Raw genomic sequence first — 12,844 nt, forward strand, 5'->3', positions numbered from 1 at the left:
GTTACGGACCCCCTATTTTAAATATTTAGAGCCCCTGGGAGGTGGCGGTCCCCAGGGCTTGCGGGAGCCTTTGAGCTCCCCTCCCATTTTTTTTTTAAGCCCCGGGGGTTGGCGGTCCCTGAGGCGGCTGTGTACTCCCTGCACATATTTTATAAAAGACCCGGGGTGGCGGTCCCCAGGGCAGTGTGGGGGGGGGGGGTGATCGGGCCCCGCCACTTTTTTTTTGTGTGCATGTCCCCAGGACCTGACCCACCTGGGGGCTTTAATTAAACGAAGCGCAGGACGCCGCGCTTCATTTCTTTTCATTTTCGCGGCTGGATCCGCGCAACCTGCACGCATCACGGCACTTTAAAAAAAAAATGCTTTTTCTGTCCCTCGGGGGCCTTGTGGGACCACCTCAGCAGACCTATGGAGTCAGGCTGTTTCAACCCTGCCAAATGGGGTCAGGGTGTCTCAACCCTTCCCCCTCTTCTTGTTTTACACCTTCATTTTACTGCCATCTTGTGCCTCGTTTCTACCGAGGCACAAGATGGCTCCTAACAGTTCCTGGTTTAGTGTTCACAACCAATTACAATGCAGCTCGTGATCGGCAGGGTGCGCGGATCCTAATCTGTAGGTTGCGCGGATCCTAATCTGTAGGGTGTGCGGATCCTCTGCGGCTATAGATATATATGTGTATTTACTTTAGATTTTCTTAGCAACTACTGAACGGATTTACACCATTTAACAAAAAGGCATCTTTCTGAACCAAGAGCCATCTCTTTGCCAAATTTGGGGTAATTACGTTCAGCAGTTCGGGCTGTAGCCATGTCTAAAGTTTCCTATGGACAATTGCATGGGGAAAACACGTTTTGGGACCCCCCTTTTTTTCTCGGCCCCTGCTTGCCGAATCACCCCGAATCTTTCAGGGTAGGAAAGGACCGGAGCGCCCCACGAGTTTTGAAAATTTTGCGAAGATTCATCAAACGACGCCAATGATATTGGAAATAGAATGTTGTGAATTTCCTATGGAAAATAGGTCCTAACTATAACTACCTACTGGCGACCGCCAGTAGGTAATATATATTTTATATATATACACATATACACACACAGATAAGGAACTGCTTACTGGTCTGATTCAGGCATGTGAATCTATGAAAGATACCCCAATACTGGATAAGAAACCAGTTACTTACCTGTAACTAAAGTTATCCAGTATTGGCATCTTTCATAGATTCACATGCAACCCACCCTCCTCCCCTGGGAGGCACCTCTAGGATACAGTACTAACTACACTGGTCCTGGAAAATCTGAAGGACTCAGCCTCGCTGGGAAAGACTCTAGAGGGTGCTGATTGGCTGAGTTTTTACTTTGGTCATTTTTGTAAAAGGAGATTAATAGGCTATAGAGTATATGGTTGGTACCGTAATAGCCTAAGGAAAGGTACTAATTTAACTTACTACTTTATTTATGTACAGTGGGACTCCCACTACGACGACGGGGAATATTTCAGGCATGTGATTCTATGAACAATACCAATACTGGATAACTGTAGTTACAGGTAATTAACTTATTCCTTATTTCTCACTGGATAATACTTATTTTCATGAGAAGTAATGTAATTATGGTGGATGTGATAGCATGTCCCCTGCTGCCAGGTTCGGGTTGAAAAGAAGTGCAGCAGTGGGCAGATGCAGAACTGGATATGTAAACCATTTAATTGCTCGGTTGCCATTGTAAGATTTGTGTTTTGTTTTGCAAGTTTGTATACCTGTACTTGCATTTCTTTCAACAAAATGTTCTACATGCCACACAATAGTGATATTCCATGCAGTTCTATATGTCCTGCACTCAAGACCACAAATATCTAAGCAAATCACACCTCTTACTACACAGGCAGGAAAACATTAGAGAGCGCATAACATGCAGATCCAACATAGTACAGATGGCGAAATTGAAAAATATGGCTTTTTAGTGCTGTTTGTGTAAGTTCCATTTATGTGTATGGAAACCTGTTTCAAAAATGTTGTGATATTGCGGGTAAAATGGCCTTGGGGGGCGCATTCGGGTTTGAGCACCATCCTGCCCTCATCACAAAGATTCAATGATAGGATGAAGTCTGGTTTCAGTTTTTCATTCGGATTACACGTAGTATGGATGTTCTTAATATTTATTGTTTTTGCTTGTAAGTATAATTGTCAGTGCTGTTTGGTATGTGTAGCTGCACATTTCAGGCTTGTGGTGTTAGAAGGGTTATATGCCCTGCCCTTGTGAGGTATTCACAATTTGGTAGGTGACTGATGTGGCAGATGCGTAAAGTATGCTTTCAAGGCTTTTGTGTCATAACATTGAGTTTAAAGACATTTACTTGACTATTATTCGGTGCTAATATTTTACCTCTGTGAAACTTTTTTTTTCTACTGCATTTTATAATTCGGATGTTCAATTTGTGACAGATCTTTTATTGTGCTCTTGACTTATGATTGCACATCTTATTAAGTTTGTTTTTTTATGTTTTCTCAACAAAATTAGGTTTTTATTTGAATCAAGGAAAGTTTAAAGAAAAGTACTTAAAATGATGCTTTGCTATTTTTTTGTCTCCCAATATTTTAAAGCAAATTTATGGTTACGATGACCTTCAGATGCTGCAGTCCAGGTTGCCTATGGTAAGGACTTTAATTTGGATTTATTTTAACAGTAGTTGAGGTAATCTGTCTGCATCAGTAATAAACCAGTGTCTCCTTTGTGTCACTCCTCCTACCCCCGATTCAGCCAAAACGTGCAAACACTGAAAAATGACACACTGTTGTCCCCATTTATGGGGGTAGAACTTCATTTCATGTCTGCTTTCTCTCTGCTCATTAGTTTCCCATAAGTGTCTACTCTTGGATGATTTTTGTTAATAGACTAGTTCGAACTCGCTATTCCATTATGCATGTCTAAACAATTGCTTTTTATATCTGAAAGAAACACGTAGCGATAGATTCCTTACCTTAGAACTACCCCAGGCGTCAGACTGGATCCGGAAAGTTTTTTCATCAGCAGTACCCCTGCGTGTCAGTAGGCGTTGTCTTTTAGCTCCGCGGGCATCTTTGGTGCCGGTATGACATCGCCGGAGCTACTAAGACGCGGCCACGCGCGCTGACGTCAGTTCTTCCTTTCCGCAAAGGCAGATCCGGGAATAGCAAGTACCCCCAGTCACTTTTTGACTGAGTTTTTCGAGGCCTTTTACCTCTTCTTTTCGAGTCGATCGACTCCTGGTGTTGTAGGGACGCCCGGGTGCAAGAACTGTGGGGACTGTCCCCGCATGATGTCTGTGACGGACCCACACCGCGTGTGTCTCTACTGCCTGTGGCGCGATCATGACCCCAAGTTGTGCCCCGACTGCCGGGCCATGGTGCCGAAGCCTGCGGGAGCAGTCCCGAAAGTTGCTTGAAATCCCGCAGTCAGCTCCGCGCCGTTCGACGTCCCTGTCTTGTGGGAGATCCAGGGACCGGAAGCAGAGACGTCACCATCATTCTTCTGGATATAAGTCTTCGCACTCTGGGTCAGGTAAGTCGAAGTATTCCAAGTAGAAGTCTAAGAAGCATAGTCGCTCTTCGACTTCCCGTCGCGGTTGAAGGTGCGGGCAGTGCCGCTTCTGCGGAACCTTCGACATCACCCCCTTCTTGCTCCCCTACCCGGGTGCGGGGCGACGCCTGCCCAGGAGCAAGAGTTTCTTGCTGCCATGGCCCGACTCTTTGGGCAGTCTGGCCCCGCCGGTGCGCCTCCAGGCCCGACTGAGGTCCCTGCTTTACCATCTCTGGCGGCTCCGGCCCCGGTGTCGCCGGCGGCTCATGTCCTGAAGCCGCAGGCTCCCCAAGGATCCGGGATCTCCCCGGCACCGCTTCAGACGTCGCCCGCTCCTCGGGGTGACTTAGTCCGTGGGTTCAGCCCCGACCCGTACGTGGTACCGGATCGACGATGCCCGAAACAGACGTCGATGGGCCCTTTTGTGCCCTATGTCCCTCGTTATTTTGATCCTGTTCCACAGACTTCGGAGGAAGGTGAGGACCCTCTAGCACAGGACTGTGCTTATGATCCAGACTCGGGAGAGGATTTGGGGGAGGCCAGTGGTCTCGACCCCTCCCTGACCTTGACATGCTGTCTCCTACTACCATCGCTACGGAGGAGGGAGCCAGTTACGCAATGATGTTGCCTAGGGCGCCCGTGGCTCTCAACCTCAAACTCCCTACGGTGGCAATCAAGACTAATCTCCTGACAGAAGTGCTCCAACCAGCGGCTACCTCTTCAGAGCCTTTGCTGCCTTTTATTGAAGCACCTTCTGACGTTCTTTTGGGCACCTGGTCCAGGCCCAACACGGGCTCCTGTGGATTAGAACTTGGCACGAAGCCATCGCCTGGCTCCGGGCTACCCCTTCTTCCTTACCCAACACCCCACTCCTGAGAGCTTGGTTGTCCAAGCCTCTACATCCCAGAGCGCATTCCCTACCGCACCTCCGGATAGAGAATCCAAGAAGCAGTTTGGTAAGAAACTGTTTTCATCTGTCAGCTTAGGGCTGCGGTGGGTGGAACCCGCATGCCTCTTGGGCCGTCATACCCTCTCTCTGTGGGACACGGTTGCGCAGGTGCTGCTTAACTGCCTAGAGGAGGCCCAGGCAGTTCTTTCCATGGCGATTGCGGCCGGGAGAGACGCAGCAAGGTTCACCATATGTTGGGGGCTAGATACCGCCGACTAACTGGGCAGGTCGATTTCCACAACGGTGGAGCTTCGGCACCACGCCTGGTTGAGGACAACTGGCTTCTATGGGGATGTCCAGAACACTCTGATGGACATGCCCTTTGATGGCATTTGCCTTTTTGGCCATAAGGCAGATAGTGCGTTGGAGCGCTTCAAGAATTCCCGGGCTACGGCAAAGTCCTTGAGCCTGTCGGCCGCTCTGCCTTCTGCTTTTCGTTCCTTTCGTGGGCAGGGAAGGGGCGCCCCACAGCGGGAACCGTCGAGGCTGTTCAGAGAGCCAGCAGTCAGGTCAGTCCACTTCCACCCCCGCAGCATCAACTTCAAATCCTTCCTAGTCCGACTTTTCAGGCCCATCAGATGCCAGTGGGTGGACGAATACGCTATCTCCATCACTGGCACAACATCACTTCGGACAAGTGGGTCCTGCATATTGTCAGAAGGGGCTACTCCCTCCCCTTCGAGACAACCCCTCCAGCCATGCCACCTCAGTACCACCGCATGTCCGGGGATCACTTGGCGCTTCTCCAGCAGGAAGTTGCGGCCCTTTTGGCCAAGGGGCCATTGAGGACGCTCCGATGCAAGAAGTAGGTCTTGGGTGTTATTCCCACTACTTTCTGGTTCCAAAGAAGGACATGGGCCTGGGTCCCATCTTAGACCTGCGGAACGTCAATCACTTCCTTCGAAAGGAGAAGTTCAAGATGCTCACACTTGCCCAGGTCTTGTCTGCCCTGGACCCGCAAGACTGGATGGTGGCATTGGACTTGCAGGACGCCTATTTTCATATTCCTGTCCTGCCTGCCCACAGGCGCTACCTGCGATTCATGGTAGGCCGCGAGCACTTTCAGTTCACGGTGCTTCCCTTTGGCCTTACCAGCGCCCCTCGGGTGTTCACGAAATTGATGGCGGTGGTCGCAGCTCATCTGTGCTGATCAGTGGTTTCAGTCTTCCCCTATCTCGACGACTGGCTGTTGAAGGCGGGCTCACCCCATGCAGTTGTCTCCCCCCTCCAGACTACGGCCGACCTCCTGCATTTGCTGGGGTTCTCCATCAACATGCCGAAGTCGCACCCGATTCCCTCACAGAAGCTCCTTTTCATCAGAGCGGTTCTGGACTCGAGCAGCGAGTCTGGGACATTCACGCTATGATTCTGATCTCTCAGCCTCTGTCCCGGGTTTCGGTCAGGATGACCTTTCGACTACTGGGTCTGCATCCTGCTGGTGGATCATGCCAGATTGCATTTGTGGGCACTGCAGTGGGACCTGAAGTTCCAGTGGGCAGAGTATCAGGGCAATCTGTCCGATCACGTCCAAATCTCAGAGGGCACTGCACGACAATTGCAGTGGTGGCTCATGAATCGCGGTTGGGTCAATGGCAGATCCCCCTCCCCTCCCCAACCGGAACAGACAGTTATGACAGACGCGTCCCTTCTGGGATGGGGCGGCCACATTGGGGAGGCTGAGATCAGAGGCCTCTTGGCAGAGTCCAAGCTCCACATCAACCTTCTGGAGCGTCTGGCGATCCGACTTGCACTGAAGGCATTCCTTCCTTCTGTCATGGGGAGAGTAGTGCAGGTGTTCACCGACAACACCACTGCCATGTGGTATTGCAACAAACAGGGCAGGGTGGGGTCGTGGACCCTTTGCCAAGAGGCTCTGCGCCTCTGGGTTTGGCTGGAACATCAGGGCATGTCCCTGGTGGTTCAACACCTGGCAGGTTCTTTGAACGCCAGGGCAGATGAACTCAGCCGCTGGTGCATGATGGACCACGAATGACGTCTGAACTCGGACGTGGCTGAAGGTCTCTTGCAGCAGTGGGGAGACTATTGGTTAGATCTATTTGCCACCGAAGAGAATGCGTAATGTCATCAGTTCTGCACGTTGGAATTTCCCAGGCGGCACTCAGTGGCGCTTTTCGTCGCGAGTGGAGTTGTGGTCTATTGTACGCCTTTCCGCCTAAGAAGATCAGGCGCAACAGGGCTCCAGTCATCATTTTGGCTCCTTACTGGGCTCGAAGAGTATTGTATACCGAGCTACTCTGTATGAGCATTGATCTCCCGATCCTTCTGCCTCTTCAGGAGGATCTTTTGTCGCAGTGGCCGGTCTTCCACCCAAACCTGTCCAGTCTCCACCTCCTTCCATGGAGATTGAGCAGCGGCAGTTGACATCTTTCGACCTGCCTCCCGAAGTTTGTAATGTTATCTTGGCAGCCAGGCGTCCCTCCACTAAGATCGTATACTCCTGCAGGAGGAATAAGGTTGTGGCATGGTGCTCAGCAAAGGCTGTGGATGCCCTTTCTGCCCCTCTTTCAGAGGTTCTTCTGTTCCTTCATTCTTTGGCCCAGCAGGGCTCTGCTCTGGGCACTATTAAGGGCTATCTCTTGGCCATTTCCGCCTATTTAAGGCTTCAAGATCAGCCTTCTCTTTTTAAGTTCCCGGTTGCTAACCGTTTCCTGAAAGGCATTGCACACACATTTCCTCCTGTGCCGTTCATAATGCGCCAATGGGACTTAAACCTTGGCTTGACATATCTGATGTGTGCTCCCTTCGAGTCCTTTCATAACTGTCCTTTGCGTCTTCTCACTCTCAAGACGGCTTTACTGCAAGCTATCACCTCTGCCAGAAGAGTAAGTGAGCTACAGGCTCTTTCTTCCAAACCTCCTTTCCTTTCTGTTCATTCGAACACGGTGGTTTAAGGGCCCGTCCTCCTTTCCTGCCGAAGGTTGTCACGCCCTTCCACATCGGGCACACCATCACTTTGCCCACCTTCTTTACGCATCCTTCAAAAGAGGAAGAAAGGCTCCACCATCTGTACCCAAAACATGGGCTCTTCTATCTGAAGCGCGCACAACAGTTCCGTGTGGATGACCAGCTATTTTTTGTCTACATGGGCACCAAAAAAGGTTGGTCCGTGCACAAACGCACCATCTCTCGGTGGGTCGTTCTGTGCATCAAAGCGTGTTACTCGTTGGCTGAGAAGGAGCCTCCTGTGGGGTTGCCTGCCCATTCTACCAGGGCGACCGCGGCTACCACTGCCTTGGGATGCGGGGTTCCCTTGCAGAACATTTGTTAGGCAGCTACGTGTGCTTCGCTGCACACGTTTGCCAATCATTACTGCCTTGACAGTCCAGTCCGGAGAGACTGCTTCTTTGGCCATTCTGTTCTCCGTGACTTTCTGGTGTAATCTTATTCGCAAACCCATCACCTGGGTTGGTATTGCTGGGGTATCTATTCTAAGGTAAGGAATCTATCACTAACGTATCTCTTTCAGATGCACAAGTTACTACTTGTGTAACAATATATCTGTAAGAGAATTTAGTTCTTGATAGATTCCTTACCGCCCCACCCACCCTCCCCATTCTGCGAACTCATTTCTGGCGTTAAAGTCATCCCTTTCACGGCCCTAGTTTCATGGCACCAGTGGTCAGTTTCTTACACGGCTCCACGTTCCTGGCGCGTCGTGTACCTAATTGACGTCAGCGCGCATGGGTGGCACCTAAGTAGTCTCCGTGACGTCATCCCGGCGCTTACGACACACCTACTGATGCACAGAAGTACTGCTGATTAAAAAAACTTAGCGGGTCCAGTCTGATGCCTTGGGATATTCTAAGGTAAGGAATCTATCACGAACTAATGTCTCAAGTAGTAACTTGTGCGATTAGTATACTTATTGCTTTGTTTAAATACCATATGGTTGCAATTCATGTTATATGAAATTGAATGGGATTTCAAAATAAACATTTTAATATGCATATTATAGGTCTGGTGCTCCTTGAGTGTCTGATTTTCTTATAAAAGAGTTTTCGGTTTCTACTGGTTGGCACCGTCTTGTCTCATGGGACTTTTACGTTACTTGAACTCATGTATCTTACACAAACGTTGCTCAGTGGGTTGTGTATTGACTGCAGTTCAGCCGATTTGATTGGTCCAGGTTGGCACATTAACTGAGACCTTAGTGCCAGGGGCCAGAATATCGAACCTTGTTGTTGAGAAAGCAATAGAAACATATAGAGGTAAAGTAATGTCCTCTTCATTTGAAATCCAGAGTTTTGCCAGCAGGCTGCTCAATACCATGGTACACTTGAGCAGTAATGGCCCAAGACGTTTCATGATTAAACACATTAAAACCAGACCTGTTGGCTTTGCCAAGGCTTGTTTCTTTCTCCGGTTTCTCCACAGTGATGTGTAAAAGCTTAAATGCAAACTGCATTTAAGGATATAATCACCATACATAAATGATGTAATGTCGACCTTTTACCTCTGTACATGCCACAAAAACCAAGAGGTATTACGAATGCCATGTTTGTGTTCTCTTGGAAATCTTCCTTCTGGCATGTTCATGAAGTTTCATTTTGTTTTTAGGATTACTATGGAATTACATTTCCTGCCCCTGCAACTTTAACAGCAAGAGATGGAGGTCTTGCTAACAACCCGTACTCAGGTTAGTGTAAAGTTTTCGAAGTTTGGATTTATGCAGTATACTTTTACTGCACTTGTTTGCTGCTACATGTTTTTAAGAAAAATGAAAGTCAACTTTTCACCTGTAAAGAAATGCTAGTGTGATAAATGACTTAATTCATACTGTTCATGTAGGCTCCCACCATTTGGAATTCTACATGACGCCAGGAGGTAATCATGGTAAAAACATTCTCTTTTCAGGTCTAGGCTGTGTACACTGTGGGGAACTCTATGCCTACTCTTAACACTGGTCACAACTGCTGTCCTTTCATATGTGTTATTAGCTGCACACATTATTTTTCATTCCCACATACACCTTTAACCTGATGTTCACTGGTAAGGTGGCTAGATCTACTCATGGTGTATTTTTTCAGGTTGGTGGACATAGCTAGCACAAACCTGTTTTATGACGATGGATCACATCCTAGACACTGCATGGCTGTATCACATTGGTTGCTTACATTCCATTTCATTGTGTCTCCGTTATTGGTTTTTCACAGCTTGGGATTCTTAAGATTGTCAATGTAATTCTGCTTCTTTACTTATTTTAAATTCTTTTGATCATAGCTTGCATTTATTTTATTTTCTGTTTCTGCTCCCAATTTACCCTTTCGCCTCTGTTTATTGTTCTTGTTCTGTTGCCTCTTTCAATAACCATTGATCATTTTGTTACTACTGTATCTAATCCATTGTAGAAGCTTGTGTTGGCACATTTTGCATATGGGTTGTCAGATGAAAGCATGTAAGAACATTTAGAGTGAAGGCTGCGCTCAGCATAAGCTGTTTACAGTTGCCGCTGTGAACAAAGTAGCTTCCTTTTTACCCACCTACATTCTCTTCCGACATTTTTCCTGCTGTTTTTACAGGAGAAGCTACATCACTGAAAGATTGGAAGATAACTTGGAATACAAGTTGAATTTCCCTCAGATTAGTAAACTCAGATCACGCTAACTAGTAAAACAGTTGATCCTCATACTGACTAGCACAAGAATACATTCTGAAAAGTTGGTTCAGTCAGGTCAGCTTCGCAAAATTGAAAAGAAAATAGTCTAAGATCCATTCTGGCTTGTACCATTATGACAAACATATTCGATAAGACAAAGAAAAACTAATGAACCCCACTGACATTTTTACTGCTCCAGGGACATTTTGGTGAAACTGAAGAACCTTTAGATGATAACTCAATAGAAATGCCTATGATTTACAAAATACCACTGGAAGAAAATGTGAACGACATACAAAATGCATTAGCCACTGGGTGAGAGGTAATGGATTTTTTTAGAATCAGAGTTGGCATGTTTGCAAGAAATGTAAGCTCAGCACAGCTACAATTGGAGGATTTGTAGGCAATTAGGATGAGGCAGAAACACAGCTTTATCAGTTTGTTTAGAAGTTAAAACCTTTGATTGTTTCTAGTGTTAAGTAATGATATGAAAATAACTAATTCCTTTGTGCAGTTCATCTAACGCCCAGAAGAGAGAGAACTCAAAGCCCAAAAGGTCATTACAGTGGACCCATTGATGCTTCAAATGAATACATTCAATATTTGATTATTAGTTGGCAGAGAGTAGGAATCGCCAGGCTTTTAGCCTGGCCCACTAAGACTAGTTCTCATGTTGCTCAGAATAAAGCATTTGAAATGTAAATTAGGAACTAATTGTGAGGACATCACCAATAAACAAGGTCATGGAAATAATTGTAGGTGCTCCAATAAAAACTTGATGATCCTGGTCCTTTGCTCCTCCTTTGTTTCTTTACTCTTGATTTTTTCTTGATTTTGTTGTATTAATATTTATCCAGTATTTGGGTGTCTTTCATAGATTCACATGCCTGAATCATTCCCCGTCGTCGAGACGGGAGCCTCCGGTATATAAAAAAATAATGTCCTATAGACATACATATAAAGGAATAGGCCTAAGGATCTCACCTTAGTGTCCTATCTACGTCCTTATGTAAGAAGGACCAAAACCGAGTAGGCCCAAGGGTCCCACCAAAGTAAAGAGAACCAACCAATCAGCTACCACCTCCTTCTAGAACCTTCCTGTCAGGAGCCTCAGTCTCTCAGATGTTCTACCGCACGTTGTGCTAGGGAGTCACCACCTGAGTTCTCCTCAGGAAACTTGCTGCTTTCTTCAAAAAACGAATTTATCTAACTTCTATCGTTATGGCTGATAGCCAGAAAAAAGGTCTCTTTAGAGCCTGTTCTTCTTGTAGCAAAAAAAGGCTCCATGTAGAGGATAAACACGAAACCTGTTTATATTGCCTCTACCATCAACATCAAGCCAAGGACTGCAAGATATGTAGAACCTTCTCAAAACCTTGAAGGACTGAGAAGGACGCTTACTACTATGGTTAAACAGGCTGAAGAACAAACCTGAAAGCGACTTGGTATCAGAAGGTGAGAGTATTTCTGGTACTTCACAGTTCTCCTTGAAGAGGCCAAGGGTTACTTCCCCTAGCCCCTCAGACACCCCTCCTAAGAAGGCTTCCAGAAAGTCTGCAGAGGGCAGAACACCAGTGTCTGACAAGGACCTTCCTGTCTCCAGGAAGCAGCCGCTGATCTTGACGACGACGACAGCGTCAAGGGTCACTTCAGCGTAAAGAATCGCCTCGACGTCTATGACGACGGTGTCAACGACGGCATCGTCGGCAATCTCCTCGACGACACGGACGAGACCTTCATCGTCGGCGAGTAGGCCTGTGCCGTCTACCATCCCAGTCACTCCGTCGACGACTAAGATTGTGCCGTTGACGACGAGATCGACGTCCAAGACCACGACGTCGACGAAGCCTAACTCTTCGACGAAGAGTACTCCATCGACGACGACAAAATCGTCGACGACAAAATCGTCGACGACGGAGAAATTGCCGTCGACGAGGACCACGTCGACGAAGAGACCGTCGACGAGGAGTAAATTACCGTCGACGAAGGAAATTTCTACGGCGGCACCGTCGACACAAGCGTTGATGACCGCAGGGACATGGAAAGAGTCTGAGGTACTGTCGCATACCATGGAATGCTTACTGCCTCAGACATCCCATATCACAGTTAAAATAACTAAAAAGCCAATCACGCCAGACTTGACGTCGCCCAGTAAGGTGCAACAACTGACTCCATCCTGCCTATTGCAAGATGAAGAGTCGGAGGAGTTATATACACAAGCCACTAGCCCATCAGTCTTGGTGCTTAAGTGCCAAAGCACAGACGAGGAACTGGACAAGGAGGAGCATGTGGAACAGACCGTCCACACTCAGGTGCACACACAAGTTACACCGATGGTGTGCCTACTAGCATCCATTGTCTCGGATTTGCAATTTCTCATAAAGGACTACAAAGAGCGGTTCCCAGAGAAAACCACTACACCTGCGCCTCCAGTTGCACAGGTACCTGCCCCCGTGCCACGACATAAGCCTCCTCCACTGGTGCTTTCTAAAGACCAGGAGCCAACACAAGACATTCTCTCATCCGACGACGACGAGAGAGATCAAGAAGAAGGTGAGGTCTGTGACGACGATTCAGACCCTGATGCAGACCAGGACTATGTCGCACATTCCCCGGCCTCTCCAGAACCACAGTCTTCGGAATCACCACCTGTGGACATCGGTGGTTTCCATAACCTCATTGAGCGGGCGGCCAAACGGTTCCACATGTCTATGGAAACCCAGGAG

The 12,844-nt window shown here is 47.7% G+C and overlaps 1 protein-coding gene across 4 annotated transcripts in view; it reads left to right on the forward strand.

The window, feature by feature from the left end:
- UBAP2 (ubiquitin associated protein 2) overlaps positions 1-12,844 on the forward strand; it is a 1,436,418-nt gene that overhangs the window by 1,144,634 nt on the left and 278,940 nt on the right. For all 4 annotated transcript variants that reach the window (XM_086960301.1, XM_086960303.1, XM_086960302.1 and 1 more), the window contains exons 21-22: positions 2,598-2,648; positions 9,080-9,158. In XM_086960301.1, coding sequence (XP_086816427.1) covers positions 2,598-2,648; positions 9,080-9,158 — 130 coding nt within the window. The remainder of the gene's footprint in view (positions 1-2,597; positions 2,649-9,079; positions 9,159-12,844) is intronic.

This window comes from Lissotriton vulgaris, chromosome 3_1 (genome assembly GCF_964263255.1).
Source record: "Lissotriton vulgaris chromosome 3_1, aLisVul1.2, whole genome shotgun sequence".
NCBI classification, from domain to species: Eukaryota; Metazoa; Chordata; class Amphibia; order Caudata; family Salamandridae; genus Lissotriton; species Lissotriton vulgaris.